General features: G+C 47.2%; 1 protein-coding gene across 4 annotated transcripts in view; it reads left to right on the forward strand.

Annotated features, from left to right (window-relative positions):
- Positions 1–16945, forward strand: part of LOC111150811 (nuclear VCP-like) — a 99251-nt gene that overhangs the window by 12612 nt on the left and 69694 nt on the right. For all 4 annotated transcript variants that reach the window (XM_022508422.1, XM_022508423.1, XM_022508425.1 and 1 more), the window contains 6 exons: positions 763–892; positions 1110–1186; positions 1683–1817; positions 3665–3766; positions 5403–5520; positions 9908–10052. In XM_022508422.1, the coding sequence (XP_022364130.1) occupies positions 763–892; positions 1110–1186; positions 1683–1817; positions 3665–3766; positions 5403–5520; positions 9908–10052 (707 nt within the window). The remainder of the gene's footprint in view (positions 1–762; positions 893–1109; positions 1187–1682; positions 1818–3664; positions 3767–5402; positions 5521–9907; positions 10053–16945) is intronic.

The following is a 16945-nucleotide window of genomic DNA, read 5'->3' on the forward strand; positions in this document are numbered from 1 at the left end:
GGCACTTGGATGGCTCAGTCAGTCGAGGTCTGAATCTTGACTTTGGTTCTGGTCGTGGTCTCAGGGTCCTGGGATCGAGCACAGCATAGGGTCCTGGGATCGAGCACAGCATAGGGCTCTGGGCATGGAGCCTGCTTGAGAGTCTCTCTCTCTCTCTCTCTGCCCCTGCCCCTACTCATGCACACGTGTGCATGCACTCTCTCTCTCTCTGTCTCATTCTCTCTAAAATAAGTAAGTAAAATCTCAAAAAAAAAAAAAAAATACATCTGACATGTAGTTGTCACTTTGTTGAATTAGTGCCTAATGAGCTTTCCAAGGTGCATTTACCAGTGCGAGTTAAAAAATAGGTACTTTGGGCAGGTGTTAGAGAAAGTTGGTTGTTCTCGGAGAAAGGGAAGTTAGTGCTAAATCAGCGTGCGGCTCACTTTGAGCTTAGAGTAATAACTTGAGGGAGCCTGCCCAAATGGTACGCCACGAAATATACAGTGTAAGCAGTGTAAGTAGATACCCTTTTTTTTTTTTTTTAAACCTTTCTAAGTTCCACCCAGGGATCCAGGGTCCTGGAATTGAGTCCCACATCAGGCTCCCTGTTCAGCGGGAAACCTACTTCTCCCACTCCCTCTCGCCTTGCTTGTGTTCCCTCTCTTGCTGTCTCTCTGTCAAATAAATAAATAAAATCTTTAAAAAAAAAAAAAAAGGAAAGGAAGAAATACTTGTGCTGTGATTTCGAATAGCGCATATCGAAACTTCCTTTCTTTCCAGGATTCCAAGGATGCTTCTCTTCTGGAGAGTAATGAAAAAAGGAAAGGTAGGCTGAAGAGCAAAGGAAGCAAAAGGAAGAAAGACCTTCAGGAAGTAGATGGAGAAATCGAAGCTGTCCTGAAGCGGAAAGGTGAGCTGCGAGTCCTGGGGGGTGGGGGGGGGGCTGACCAGTGGGCTCAGGGAGTGGCGTCCTGAGTCCCAGCCCTCGTGCCTGGACCTGCCGTGTGCAGTGATGTCTGTGAGAAAAATCTTCACTGTCCCATGGACCTTGGTTTCCTTAGACATTATTCAGTAGAATTCTGAGTTACTACTGAATCACTAATCTTTTGATCTCTTTTGTGTACAAGCTAAAGCCAAGGAGCTAGAGTTACAGGTCTCCAAGGTGAAGTTTGAAGACGTTGGAGGCAATGATACAACATTAAAGGTTAGTTCAAGTGCAGAACTTTACTGAGATGGGCTTATTGCCAATCTGTTATTCCAACAAAGTCTGCCTCTTTGTTTCTGGTAGGAACTGGGGGTGGAAAAGAGTCTAGGGAGGGGAGAAGGGCAAACTGGGCTTGTACCTTCAGGGTGCTGAGGGGGAAAGAAGTGTAGTACCTTCTACTTCGCCATGACTGGAATTACAGTGTTCGGAAGATACGTGTTTTGTGAGAGGTACTGTTGTGGCAGAAGTAGGAGTGACAATTACTGTTCACTTAGCATCTGCTCTGTTCCACTTCCCACGTGTCATGTCCGTGATGCCACGAGGTGGGTGCTCTGACAGCTGGGGGCGGGGGGCATGGAGAGGGTCCTCCACCAGGCACCAGAGCTGGGCTGCAGCCTCGGCTTCAGGCTAGCTGGGAGGACAGGCCGATTGCTTCCATGGGGTTCACTCTTCTCTTGGGCCGAGAAAGACATCTTTCCTGTCTGTTCCCTGCCAGGAAGTCTGCAAGATGCTCATCCACATGCGTCACCCTGAGGTGTACTGCCACCTGGGTGCCACCCCGCCGCGCGGAGTCCTGCTGCACGGGCCGCCAGGCTGCGGGAAGACCTTGCTGGCGCATGCCATTGCCGGGGTGAGGTTGGCCTTTGACTGTGGCTTTTGGTCCTTGTGTCCTTGTTGTTCCTCTTTGGTCAACCTGAACCAGACTCAGCATCTTCTCTGGAGGATTGATCCCTCTCCATTGTTTTTTTTTAAGATTTTATTTATTTGTTTGACACACAGAGAAGGGGCACGAGCAGGGGCATCTAGGGCTGGTAGAAGGGGAGGGAGACTCCCCAATGAGCAGGGAGCCGGGTGTGGGGCTCTATCCCAGGACCCTGAGATCATGACCTGAGCCGAAGGCAAACATCTAACCACCTGAGCCACCCAGGTGCCCTGATTGCTCTCCATTTTTCCCTCTTTCCTGCTGTTGTGTGCTTTAATGCAGCCAGTTACTTAGATGGCAAGGGTTGGGTGGGAAGCAAAGTGGTGTGGCTGTAAACAGCCTTTTTTTTTAAAAACACGCAATTTATGTTTTGGCTACTTTCTTTCCCTTTAAGCCAGTGCTTCTTAAAAGCAGTAAATAAGGGGCGCCTGGGTGGCTCAGTGGGTTAAAGCCTCTGCCTTCGGCTCAGGTCATGATCCCAGGGTCCTGGGATCGAGCCCCGCATCGGGCTCTCTGCTCGGCGGGAAGCCTGCCTCCTCCTCCTCTCTCTCTCTCTGCCTGCCTTTCTGCCTACTTGTGATCTCTGTCTGTCAAATAAATAAATAAAATCTTTAAAAAAAAAAAAGCAGTAAATAAGAAAATGAAGGATCGTATTGTTTTTCACAGAACTAAATTTACTCAAAATTTCCGTTCAGAGTCATATTCCTACACTTTTTTTTTTTTTAGGTTTTCTTTCTTAATTTTTAAATAATCAAGAGATCAAGAGTCAAACGCTCCATTGACTGAGCCGGCCAGGCACCCCATGTTCTTGTACTTTTTAATATGAAAATAGCATTTCTAAAATGGTGATCTTAGGTGGCAAAAGACAAAGATAGCAATCTTTCAGATTTTTCAGAAACTGTGTTGTGTTGGTAAAATGCACAACATCCGAGTGACCGCAGTTGAAAGAATAGCACTTATACCTGTGACTAGTAGGTTAGTGCTCTGCACAGGGAGCTCATTCGTACAGGAGAACTGATGGATTTGCCTCATTTGTTCCTCTGTTTTGAGGAAACTATTGTGTGACCACCACGTGGCAGACATTGAAATATAGTGAGGCATATAGCAAACCCAGTCTTGTAGGAGAGGTTGCGTGAGGCCACCATTACACAAGTAGATGTCCACAGTCAACAGCGGTCATGAATGGGAGACTCGGGGTGCGGCACATGGGTGGCATCTCTGTGGGATGCCCATGGCTGAGGCAGTGATTTTCAGAACAAGTAGGAATGTGCAGTCGGGCTGGTTATTGTGTGCTGCCGGGGGGTGGGGGCAGTGCTGCACTTGCCCCTCCTTCATGTCGGGAGCCTGTCCTCTGACTGGTAACACGCACCTGCCCCAGAGGCCAGGTGAGACAAGCCAGTTGTGCCGGTGGGACACAGCTGTGTTGTGATCCTGCTTCTCCTTTCCAGCAGATAAATAACTGGAACTTTCTGGCTCAGCTCTAAGCAGGGGGAACCTGTCTCTGGCGAGTCAAGTCCCTTTACTCAGAAGAGGTGACAGCAAAGTTGCAGAGTGCCTTTAGTAAAGTGAACACAAGTGGCAGGTGTCCAGGTGCTATGTTTGAGCAAACTGTAGATTTTTAAATAATGTTTCTCATCAGCCCAACACAAAAAGATGAAGTTGCTCAGAAAATCGGGCACTCAAACCAGGAAATTTTGAGAGCGGGAGTGAATAAGGAACAGGTAGGAAAGATAAATTCTGACAACGTGATCATTCTTTCATGTGTTTCTACCCAGGAACTGGACCTCCCGATTCTGAAGGTAGCTGCCACAGAGATTGTGTCCGGAGTGTCTGGGGAGTCGGAGCAGAAGCTGAGGGAGCTGTTTGAGCAGGCCGTGGTGAGTCCGACACACACTGGGTCGTCAGGTTGCCTGTGGTTACGACCGAGAGCCCGTGATGGCTAAATACTTCCAACTATTCACGGGTACCGACTGTTGGGTAAACTCACCTGTTTAATGTGAAGTCAGGCATAAGTGTAACTGGTGAGGAGTTTCAGGCTGTCGTAGCCAGTGGTTGTGTGTTGAAAATAGATTATCCTGGTCTTGTTTCCTTTCACTTTCACTTTCCCCAAGTTAAGTTTAGCAAACAGTTTGTAAGCAGTGTGAAAATTGTTCACCTTTAGGATTATCTCATTATAAAAACAGCCATAGAAATCCAGGATAAACTCTTCTCTACTTGCCTCATTGAATCAGTGAAAAGAAAATCCTGTTACCAGAGAAATTATAGATTGGATTTTATCCCAGCTATAATTCCTTTTGTTAAAACATGGTTGACGGCCAATGTTCCCAGTCCCTGTTACCTAATGAAACAGAGCATTAGAGGGCATGGGTCGGAGGATAAAATGGTCCAAGCAGATCACTTGGTGCTTCTGTACAGCTGAATGAACTCTGATGACCATCACTTTCTCCTCCTTCCTCTTTTTCTCACTGGGTTTCCTGGTCGTGGGCAGATGCTGTTGTGCTCGCCCCCGAGACCACTGTATGTGAGCTGACTAACTGGGTGCTGCCTATAGTCCTCGCTGCCCCTTGGCCTATGTTGTCACTGGGAGGATTGGAAGCGAGCTGGCCAGTTCTTCCCTTTAGTTGCTGTGGTCCCTATGGTGTTGAGACGCCTTAGCTGGGCTGAGAGTCTGACCCTTAGCATGATCAGTGTCCCTGAAGAATTAGGAATGAGCATGCTGGAGATTATATCTCTCGATAATTTTATTTAAATTTTTCGTATTAACCGATCCTCCTTTCTTTTTATTTGTTTTTTATTGTGGTAAAATATGTTAAACTTGCCATTTTAAACATTTTTAAGTGTACAGTTCTGTGGTGTTAATAAGTATATCCACTCATGTGTTTTGTGACCATCACCCTTAATGTCTCCCCAGCCTGACCGCGTGCTCACTGGCCACTGGCCCACACCCTCCCTCCCCAGCCCCCCACTGCCACTCTGTTCCCCGTGGCTGTGGCTTTGCTCCAGGCAGTTGGTGCTTCTGTCGGAATCTCCTCTGTCCACTCTGTCCAGTCTGAGCTTTGAAGAACACATGGGGAAGGTTCTGGTTGTCCACACGGCAGTACTGGGGACTCCCTTCCCTTCCTTCCTCAGTGCGTTCTTCACGGCTGGCTGCTGCTGGTTCTCCGGCTTGGCTTGTGCTCCCTCCTGGGTTGTACCTCGTAGCATTGCAGATACGGCTCGCTGATGAAAGAATTTCACTAACTTGGTACCACAAAGCATGGGTGGATGAGAGGGTTGGAAGGAAGGTGGATGAAGGGTTGATAGCCTGTGTGCAGTCTCTCATTGTCCTCTCTGCAGTGACTTAAGTCATATCAAAGCAGACATGATCATGCTGGCACCTGCCTTCTTCAGTGCTGCTCGTTGGCTGAATGGCCTGAGAACTCCAGAATTTTTTAAAACATTACATACTATTTATGCTATGTGCAGTGTGGGGAATGTCTTTGTGATTATCTTCTGTGATATTTTTATTTCTAGTCAAATGCACCCTGTGTCCTTTTTATTGATGAAATTGACGCTATTACCCCCAAGAGGGAAGTTGCTTCAAAAGACATGGAACGAAGAATTGTAGCCCAGCTCCTCACCTGCATGGATGGTCAGTTTAAAATAATTCATTTTCAGATAATACGTTGTGGGTTCTTTTAATAGTGTGAGTAACATGAGGATATAAGACATTTGGGTGGAACAACACCGAGTAAAAAATCCTTTTCCTAAAGGATTGTATTGTTAATTTTTGGGAGTACATCTTATGGTTATTTTAATGTGTTTATGCATGCACGCGAGCATACTAACATTGCTTTGGTTTGTACAATGCTGCGATTGTTCTAGGACTTCTAGACAACCACTCACATTGTTCTAGGACTTGCTGTGTGTATCTTAATGCTCCTGAGAAATGTGGCTGTTTTAATGCATTTAAATTTACCTTTTAACTCCTGCATGGATGGATTTATTATATTGCATGTAAGCATTCCCGTTTTGATTGATGTTTACGTTGTTTTGTTTTTTGCTTTACCAGAAGCTGTAGGGAATCTAAGTGGCCCTTTTTGGTGCACACATACTTTTCGAGGGTAAATACTAAAAATTAAGGTAATGATTAAAGGTTACATGCTTTCAGCTTTATAGGAACTGGCAAACTGCCTTCAGAGGGGTTTGCAGTGTACGCTTCCCCGTCCTCTGAGACGCCCTGTGTCCATGTCCCTCCACAACCCCGACTGTCACCATGTTCTCATGTTTGATAGGCTGGTGGTGATGATAGAGATCTTGCCTTGTTCTTTTACATTTCCCTGTTTTTGCAGGAGGTGGATCATTTTTCTGTATTTCTTGGCTCTTTGTATCACCCCAATCCCTTTTTTCTCATCCTGTGCTTCCTGTGTAACTGAATTTTTTAAAATCGATTTGAAGGAGTACTTTATTTTAATTTGTTAAGGAAGCAAATTCTTTGTTAAATACAGTACAGTTACTTTCTCCCCGTCTGTAACTTGTTTTTCAGTTTTGTTAAATTGTTTTTAGATAGAAATTTGGAGGGAAGGTAAATACACTTTTGGAACTAGATCCTGTCCACCGTGAAATAGCCTGGGGTTTACATACATAAGATACTTTGAAGTAGTACGGGTTTGGGGCTCCTTGTGGTGCTGGTTGCAGGTTGCTTAGTCTGCTGTTTTATTTTCGTGTAAAATTTTCTTGCCATGTTTTAAGGCCTCTGTTCTGAATTACCATATTAAAGGTATATTGTTACCAGTTATAAAATAGGTGGTTCCCTAAGAAGGAGAGAGACCCCAGGAGGCATACTGAGGCACAATGCTTATCCCATGATGATAGAAGCTTTCTGCTTTCAGAGATTTTACAATCTGGAAGAAAGGAACAAGTACCGGGCCTAAGCAGATTACCCATTACTAGAGCTTTACTGACAGTTGGGGTTAGTTGGGGTTTCCAGTGTGTCTCTGTGTGTGTGTTTTAGGGTCTTCTCTGTGAACAGAGTAGAGAAAGCAGTCAACAGTTTGATGGACACAGTTGTGCCACAAGTAGTCTGTCCCAGGTGGTTTTTCCCCTGCAGTTTGAGAATTTTATGAAATACTAATTCAGAGTTTACAAATTTGAATTTTAATAATTTAAAACTTTTAAGTAAATTGTTTTGAACTAGGTAATAATGAGGCCACGTAAGAGCTGATTTTACTCAGGCATAATTTTAATTATTAGGAGCTGGAAAGTATCTTAAAATATGATCTTATCCGTGAGGAAAGTGATGCACAGGGAGCCAGGACCCAGTGTATACAGTGGGTCATCAGCAAAGCCTGGGCTAGGCTCCAGAATTCTACATACACGTGTACGGCTAATAGGCTACCTGCAAATGTGTGCTTTGTTTAGGAGAGCTGATGCACCATAAACAGGTTTTACTTTGCGTGGAAAGAAGTAATACTTTGCTTTTTCCACAATATTCCAAAATTCAAACTTGTGTCTAACGTAACATCAGTTTATCATGATCACATCATACTGGTGAAAAGGGAGAAGAAGAATGGGATTTATCTTGAAGTTATTGGCAGGAGAGGGTGGCCAGTCCTCTCTGAGGTCTGATTTTTATCTTTCATGCAACAGGAAAAAATAGCATTTTGACATTCGTCCTTCCATTACTGCCTGTTGATTACCTGTGGAAGGGTATTTTTCATGACTGAGGCTTTCAGAGTCCCACAACTGTTCTCATTGAGTTCTGTTACTGACCCCTGATACACTCAGCTTGCATCCCTGAGACCACAGGGTCTGAGAGACCCGACCTGGAAGAAGGAAGGGAATTCCTGCCCTAGGTCGTTGTCATAGCTGTGGGCATTAGACCCATTTCACCAGCCGGGGAGCGGCTTTGGCTCCATGCCAGCCTCAGTGCTGGGGCGCTCAGTGTAGGCACATCTTCGTGGGAAGCACATGTGCTGCTCATGATTATAATGTGCCATCTCGTTTCCTTCAAGTTTTTCTTGCTTGTTCAGTGACTCTCACAGTGTGAATCACTTCCTTGAGCTTTTATGCAGTTTTCAGAAAATTTTTTTTTTAAGATTTTATTTATTTATTTGACACAGAGAGAGAAATCACAAGTAGGCAGAGAGGTAGGTAGAGAGAGGCAGAGAGGTAGGTAGAGAGAGGGGGAAGCAGGCTCCCTGCTGAGCAGAAAGCCTGATGTGGGGCTTGATCCCAGGACCCTGAGACCATAACCTGAGCTGAAGGCAGAGGCTTAACCCTCTGAACCACCCAGGCGCCCCAGTTTTCAGAAAGTTTTTAAGAGCTTTCCTGTCTCACTCAAACTGACCACCTTGTGCCTCTCTTCTCAACCAAAAAATCTGTCAAAGGAGTAGTTGCTGTCTGCTAAGGACAGGCTTGTGTTTGCAGTCTACACTACACTCCCATCACTATATGTCTGTCCCTGACGTTTTACTGAGGCTACTCCTGGGACAGTCGTGGGGGAACCTCTGTTGGCCACATTTGGTGGCTTTCAGTGCTCATCTGTCCAAACTTCTGTTCATTAGTTTCCTTGTCTAAAAACTACCTGTTCCAGGGGTGGCAGGTGTTGCCCGAGGGGCCGACTACACCCTAGCGCCTGGCACACATTGAGCCCCCAGCAGGCGTCCATACAGTGGATCTCGAGAGCCTTTGCACCTGTCAACTGCCTTGTCCTGGGCATTGTTGGCACACCTGGCTTGAGCACGGGCATGGTCTTTTCTGTCCTTGCCCTGGCTGTCCGGCTGCTCCTTAGCTGTTCCCTGCCGTGCCTGCCTCTGTCCCCTGTCCCTCAGACAGAGGTGGTCTGTAAGGCTTCCCACTAGGACTTCTCGTCTGCCTTCTGCCCGTTTCCTAGCTGACTGATGAGCAGCACTTCAGCAAACAAAAACGTATCTGTAACCTCAATTTCTAATCAGCATCGACTCCTCTTCCCCCTGCCGTATACCCCATGCTCTGTGCGCTCGGGCCAGACCCACTTTCCTTCTCTGTCCTCCTGCCCTCGCCCTTCAGGCCCTTTGAGGGGTATCACTCAGTGCCTTAGGCTGCCTGTGCAGCCTCACCCTGCAACTGGGCCTCTCCCACTTCTCCCCCGTGTTCCTGCCTCATTGTCTCCTCTGTCCCCTGATGGCTGCCATCAGATAACATTGAGCTCTCCTCTGCTCTCTTCCTCTCTACTCTTAGAATTGTCTTTCCAACACACACACCTTCTCAGAAAAACTTTCTCTGGCTTCCTGTGGGCTAAGGAATATTCTACAGATTCCTCATGATTCAGCCATTAAGGTACTGAATTAGCATCTTCCTCCCTTGTTATCTTGTTACCTGTGGAGTGTGACCTCAGACCTCAGGTCAGACCTCTGCTGGTCCACCCTGGCTTGGTGGAAAAGAGTGAGAGAGAAGTCCGCAGGAAGGACACGCGCTGGACACTGCACTCTGCCATTCCTGAAACTGTCTCTAGATGATGCCAGAGCAACCAAAGACTGTAGCATGTACCCCTCCCCCCACACCCAGGTATCCATGCCACACAGCTGTTTGGAGACCTGCACTGTGCATTCTCGCCCAGTCTGCCCGCTGCCAGACAGCCCCGCTCTGAGCTCAGCACGCGTTGCCTGTGCCTCTGCTGTCACTCACACACTCTGTTCAGGCAGAACTTCAGTCACTTGGGTCTGCTTATGAATATCCTTCCTCCCTGAATGTGGCCTCTTCTGTGAAACTGTGCTGTCTTCCATTGTCTCACTGCGACGCTCTGTTTCTACCGGTCGCCATGAGTCACAAGATTTGTCCCGATGGGTTTCTCAGTACACTGTGAGCTGCTTGAGGACAATGTATTTATCCTCCTCTTGTCTTCCACGTAACAGACAATTCGTAAATGTCAGCTTTGTATGTATATTGCCGTCAAAACATCTACTGCTCTCTAAGCACTGAGGCGACTTACGGAAGAGCCGTTGTCTGCCATCCCTGGTGTCTTGTTCGCTGCTCACCCTGTGTCTGCTTCTTACCAGATCTGAACACCATGGCCACGATGGCCCGGGTCCTCGTCATTGGAGCCACCAACCGACCAGACGCTTTAGACCCTGCTTTGAGACGCGCAGGAAGGTTCGACCGAGAGATATGCCTAGGGATCCCAGATGAAGCCTCCAGGGAAAGGTACGCTTTTGGAAGATGAAGTTTATGCGTCGCTGTGTCATCTGAATGGAGTGGTTTGGAAACGGGGGCTGAGAAGTACCACATAGCCTTTTCTTTCTCTCTTCGTTTCTGTGCCAGTAACATTGATTTGGAATCCATGGCTGGTGTCACTTAGTCGGGCGATCGGCGGAGGAACAACAGGGGAGCTGTGGAGCGGAGCTGTGCTCGCTGTCCCATGTGGAGGTTACATCGAGCACCACACTCTCACCTGTTGGGCTAACCTGCTTAAGACACAGGTTTTGCAACAGAAGTTACCCAGAGAGCTGAAAGCCATGTGTGTTCATTCGAAGACCAGCCTGTCCTAGCTGGGGGGGTGGGGTGGGGAATGTGAGTGTCTGTGGAGCAAAGAAAGCTCCAGCAGCATCTCAGTAAACGAAGGCCACACAGGAGGCACCAATGAGGCCAGGGAGCAGGAATCTAGCAGAGAGGTCTTCTGTAAGAGCGGATTCCTCGTGGCTTTTGGCTCTGGGTTAGTGACACTGATGTTGGCACTGTGGTCCCCAGCAGCTTTCGGGAAGAGTGGTGTGTAGTGAGAGGGGACTGTCACAGGAGGGCAGGAAGCTCAGGGGATGCAGGGCAAGGAGGTGCTCATAAGGCATGTGGGTGGGAGAGAGGGTGGGGACGAACGCATCACCCCTCCTCCTTCCCATCTCCTCAATCCTTCAGCCTTAGATTGTCAGCCAGGTCCTTCCTCAGCAGCTGTAGCCCCAGTCAGGCACATGCTGATTACGTTCCCACACACGTGGTCTTCCATAGTCACCCAGGCATTCAGGTTCATCTGCTCATGTTTAAACCCTCAGCATGGTGATACTTAAGATTTCAGTGGTTCTTACTTATTTAGCAAACGTGCTGAGCATATGGCGTGTGCACATACCATTGTGGAGGGCGAGATGACCAACGCAGAGAAGTACGAGTCCTTGCTTTCAGGATGCATCTGATCCAGTAAGAGTTCTAGAAGTCAGGCCTGTGTTCTGCCTCAAGCCTTAGTTTCGCCCAGGGCCCAACCTACATAGAGACATAGACACAGTGGGGCCCATCTTCGCTGCTGGATAAAATGTCTGTTCTCTGCCCAGTGTCCCTGATCATGTTGAGTCCTTAAACACTTTTTTTGATGGCCGTATTTTGAAAAATTTGAAGCCACAGAAAAGTTGAAAGAATAGTATGATATGGTCTGTATGCCCTTCAGCTGGATTCACCCCTTGCTAGAACTGTCCACTCTTATCTTCAGCCTCGAGAGAAAACACGTATATTTGTGTGTGTACCTTTTTTTTAAAATTTGCCAAGCCATTTGAAGGATAGTTGGAGACATGATGACACTTCAGCTCTAAGTCCTCCGATGGGACTGTCATTCTGTGTCACACCATTTCACATCATTCCAGGAAATTTGATATTGACACAATGATAATATCTCACTGTATAATCCATTCTGATTTTCCAGTTGCCCCAAGGATGTCCCTTTTTAGTTGTTTGTGTTTCATCTAGACTCCACTCCAGGATCAAGCCCGGCTGAGTCCATGTGACCCTATAACCTTAGCCTGCCTCCTCGGGGAGGAAGCGTTTTCATAACATTGGTGTTTTCTGGGTGCTGCGAAATTTGAACATTCCCAGTTATTTCCTCCTGATGACACTCAGGTTAGACGCTTTGGGCAGGAATACTGCCTGGGCGGTGAGGTGTTCTCAGCATCATGTCAGGAGGCTCACAGTGTCACTTCGTGTCATCATTGGTCGTGTTAGGTCTGATCACTCCGTTAGGAAGTTTGTCAGTGTTTCCTCCTGTAAAGTTGCCTTTTTCTTGTCCACTTAATAAATGGAAACCTGACATTTCTGATATCTGCAGTAACTATGGCTAGCTTTGTCAGTTTGTCCAAACTCCACTGTAGACTCCTAGTCAGTGCTGTGGTGTTCACGGCAGTTTTTCATGTAGGCCAGGTGCTCTGGCTTAGTCCGGGCTTAAGTGTCTGCTGTGCTTAAAGCCAGCTGGGGAGACTGGGGTTCAAAGCCTGAAAGACGGGTGAGTAGAGTCATGAGTGAGACTCTTATAAGGCAGTGTATTTAGAAATATTTTTATTCTGGTAAAAAAAACAAAAAACATAAAATTTACCATCTGAAATAGTTTTAACAGTACAGTTTAGTAATATTAACTTGATCCAGTTTGTAGCAAATTTCTAGAACTTTGCATCTTGCAATTTCATTGTGGAAAATTAACATTCAGTGCCCGTTACACACCCATTACTCCTCCTATGAAAGAGTATTTCTTTTTTTTCCCTGAGATTTTATCATTATTAGTACTTAAAGATTGATTGATTGGAGAGAGAGATAGAGACCACGACCCTGAGATCATGAGCTGAACTGAAATCAAGAGTCAAATGCTCAACTGAATGAACCACCCAGGCTCTCCTAAGATTTTATTATTTTTTAGCAATCTCTACACCCTTCGTGGGGCTCAACTCAAAACCCTGAGATCAAGAGTCAGACACTCCACCGACTGAGCCAGCCAGGTGCCCCAAGGAACAGTATTTCTGATTTGAGTCTTTGACAAAGGCAGAATGCAGTTTTCTTATTTTTATATTTGTGCCTAGCTCTGAGTGCAAAAACAAATCAGTTATATTATCATATGCAGGTGCTAATGCCTTAAATTCTAAGGTGGGGAAAATATATAAATAGAATTGAGGAATGTCAGTGTTTGTATCACTAGTTCTTAGAAGGTCATTAATTGAGGAAATACTTAAGCACCTTTTGTGTACAAAGGAGGGAGGCAGAGTGGTTGGCATTTAAGTCACTAGTGTGAGTGATTAGAAGAATAATGTGTACAAAAAGGAAAAAACAGGGAGGATGTATCAAGCAAAGCATGCCGGTCTGGGGGTTCTTAAAGGCTTCTCCGAGGAAGCTGAGACGTTAAGGATAATAGTGATGAACAGATTACATAACGATGGATTATTCCAGGTAGGCCCTGAGGTGACTGAACTCAGTGAGTCCAGGGACCTGGAAGAACACTGAGACTGTAGAAGAAATAAGGTGTAGAAAGGCTGTCAGGGAATGCAGAAGGCACTTCACATACCCTTGTTAAGGATTTTGGATTTCTCTGTGAGTGGTGAGAAGGAATTAAAGCAGTTCAAATATGTAGGACAGTGATGGAAAGAGATTTTTTATTTTGAAAAGATCACTGTAGCTACAATATGAAGAATGAATGAAAGAAGAGTGAGAGTGGGTTCTGGAGGCCCAGGGAGGGGCCTGTTGTAATATCCAGATGAGATGGCATTGGGCTTAAGGAGGTGGGAGGGTAGGTCAAGATAACTGGAGCATAGATAGAGCACAGCTACGGGGGAGGGCATTGCCTGGTGTGGGGAGCGTGGATATGGCATAGCTGGGGGGTTCTCTGGTAGGAGGAGTGTAGATAGGGCACAGCTGGGGGTTGCCTGGTGATCAGAGCATGGATGGGGCACTGCTTGGGGGGGGGTTCCTGGAGGGAGAGTATGGATGGGGCACAGCTGGTGGGGAGCTTGGTGGTTGGAGTGTGGATGGGGCACAGCTGTGATAATCAGAGACATTTAGCAAGTAGAGCCAGTGTGTTGCATTTCTTGGCAGAAGGAATGCGTGGAAGGTGGGGGCTGTGATTGAGCAGGAGGGAATATTCCCAGGTTGCTGTGGTTTTCTCTGAGGGTAACAAGTAGTGGAGATAAGCAGGTGTTAGAGGAGGATTTGGGGAGAGCTGGAGCTGATCCGGGCAGCTGGACTAGACGTGCTTGCAGGCTGTCCAAGTGGAGATGTCAGCTTGGCAACTGGATGAGTCAGGAGCTCTGAGGACGTACAAATTGGGGAATTATCAGCATACTGAAGGCAGCTGAAGTGCTGTGAGTAGAGCAGATTAGCTGGAGTGCGAGGACCAGAGGTCGGAGGTTCTGGGGCAGGGTTAGGGTCCAGAGGGAGCCGCTGGAGTGCTGGAGAGAGGAGAATGTGCGTCATGGGAGTGAGGGGACGTGACTGTTCCCTGCAGGAGGGACTAATGAGAGCTCAGGAGGGCAGGGCTGGAGCACCGTTGTTGGAATTGAACACCTAGCTCAAATGAGCTAGCTGAGAGCTCGTGAATAGGCTGATCAGGCAGCATCCTGGTTGAGTGGTTAAGTGAGTGGTGGAAAGAGAAGGAATAAGTGAGCAGACTTCCATGATTCGGCAAAGGGAGGTGTGGACATGAAGGGGGAGAGGGAGGTAGTGGCCGTGCGAGGGGTATTGGGGTGTTGGGGGTAGGATAGGAGAAACCAGAGTACCTTGGAATGCTTTGGAAAGGAGCAAGTAGGAGGAATGGGGAATGGGAGCCCAGGGAGGTGCTGGCTGGGGCGCAAGGGCTCTTCCGGTGGAGCAGTTGCAGAGGGAAGGGGGGGGGGGTGCAGGCCATGGAGCTTGTCGCTGTGGTACTTGGAAAACGGTGTTTTCTCCATGAATCCAGCAGTGAGATCATCTGATGAAAGTCAGGCAGGTGACCTGTAGAGGCTGAAGGAGGGTCAAGGCCTGCAGTTATGTTCTTGGATGATTCGAAATGAGCCAGCTAGGATAATGGGATTTTTTGGTGGTGTTTAGGATTGGGGTATAGAGTGGTACCTAAGCCTCGTCTTGGGGTTTTCTCCTCCCCAGTAGTGCTCCCCAGTCTAGGTACAGGCCAGGAGGGAGCCGAGATTTAGAATTTAAGAAAGGAAATAGAGGCCCTGGAGTCTAAGTTGTAGAAAGAGGAGCACCTGCTGAGGAGGGGCGAACTCAGGAATCTGTTGAGGTCCAGAGCAGATTCGGGGGAGACGGGACTGAGTGCGAAGGGCTCGAGCATGTGATCTCAGAGGTTGAGACAGCTCTGCCGTGTGTCCCTGTACCTTTCCCTGGAGAGCTGACATTTTAGAGCTTTCGTTTACTTGTAATAAAGGAAAAATGGTAACAGTGTCTCATTTTATCTATAAGAAGGTAATGGGACCTTAACTTTGAAAGGCTTCTTGTAAGGACTGCATTAACGTACCTAGCACAACCTCCAACATGTAGGAATCCTAAGGTAGCTGTTGATGTTTTCCTGGACTTTAAAAGCATTTTGTTACAGAAAATTCCAGTGTACACGAAACAGTCTGTTAAAACTGTTCAGTTTCTCTTGCTGCAGAACAACCACTGCAAAATTTCGTGGCTTTCAACAATAGTCATTTTATTGTCTCTCGCAAGTCCCATAGGTAAAGAATTTAGGTTCTGTCTCAGGATGTCCTGTGGTTGCAGAGACGGTAGCTGGAGCTCCGAACCACAGAGTTGAGCTTATTAGTGCACCTGCTACCTGCTATGTGTCTGTCCCCTCCTCCCCTGTCCGTGTGGCACCCATCATGGGACCCTGTGGGCTTCCTTGGAGCCAGGAGGACTCGGGGTGGTAGGATTCTTGCTGGGCAGTTCCACAGCCTCTGTTCCACTGTCCTGTGCTGTTAAACAGCCACAGGGCTAAGCCCAGACTCGGGGAGAGGGGCCAGAGTGCCCACCTCCCAGTGAGAGGAGGCTCAAGAACTTAACAGACGTTCTTTAAAACTCTCAGGACAGTGAACCCTATGTCTTGTCATGTTATGATCATTTCAGTCTTGTTCTATCTAGCCCCCACTTTTTTTCTTGGAACATTTTAAAAGCAAAATCCAGGCAGTGTGTCATTCCATCTGTAAATACTTCAGTGTCTCATGGATAAAGACTCTTTATTTAACTTCCATGCAGTGGTGTTATAAACATCACAAATAATTCTTTAATGTACGTGATATCCAAACCATAGCCACAGGTTTGAAGTGTGTAATTGCGTTACAAATTCTGAGTATAGCTGTATTTAGCATTTTCATTTCTCCTCTGTATAAATATTATTCCCTGCTGACCTAAGTCCTGTATCAGGATCATACAACTTTTCTTTACCATTTTAACTTTTCTGGAATTCATAATTGTATTTTTTTCATTTGCTAACCCTCTTGCAACTTTTTCACATTCTCTGTTTCCTCCAGGCATCTCTGTATGTGTGCCTGTGTGTTTCGGTCTGTCCTGTGCCTTATATCACAGGGAGAGGCAGTGAGACACATGGGTAAAGTCCAAGCAACTGTACCTGCTGTGTTGGGAGTCCTGACCAGTGATGGATTAGTATCATTTCCTGTGGGTGCTTTGCTCGAGTGGCAGACTGGGGCCCGACCATTCTGTTCTAAGAGTGAGGCTGATGGGACACCTGTGATGGGAGGTTTTTTGTTTTTTGTTTGTTTGTTTGTTTTTAAGATTTTATTTATTTGAGAGAGAATGAGAGAGAGAGCCAGAATGAGACGGGGGAGGATCAGAGGGAGAAGCAGACTCCCTGCCAAGCAAGGAGATGCGGGACTTGATCCTGGGACTCTAGGATCATGACCTGAGCCGAGGGCAGTTGCCCAACCAACTGAGCCACCCAGGTGCCCAAGTGGTAGCAGTTTTGTTGAAGCCCGAGTATCACTATAAAGCAGTCAGGTGGCCAGCTGTCATTTTAGCTAGATAATGCCACATATCCACTTCCGTAGATGCTTTTTTGTTGAGTCGCTTCAGGTTTTTTCAGAAACAGACAGTGAGGCAGCACCGTGGGCTGCAGGTCTGCGGTTGTAGCTGCTGGACTCCTGACACGGTCAGGGGAAGGAGTGAGGGATTGCACACCCCATTTTCCTGGTGGATGGGGCTTGTGGTCGTCCGCACACCCAGACCTCTCCACTCCTGCTTCAGGCTCGGTGGAGAGCACACTCCGGGGATTCCTGCTGGCTGAGGGCATGCACATGGTATGGGGTCTTAGTGCTTCTCACGTGGGCTGTCCAGAACTTGCTGGTTTGGTTCTCCGCTATGGCCCCCGTTTCTGC

This window comes from Enhydra lutris, unplaced genomic scaffold (assembly GCF_002288905.1).
Source record: "Enhydra lutris kenyoni isolate GAN:26980312 unplaced genomic scaffold, ASM228890v2 scaffoldscaffold24, whole genome shotgun sequence".
In the NCBI taxonomy this organism is placed as follows: Eukaryota; Metazoa; Chordata; class Mammalia; order Carnivora; family Mustelidae; genus Enhydra; species Enhydra lutris.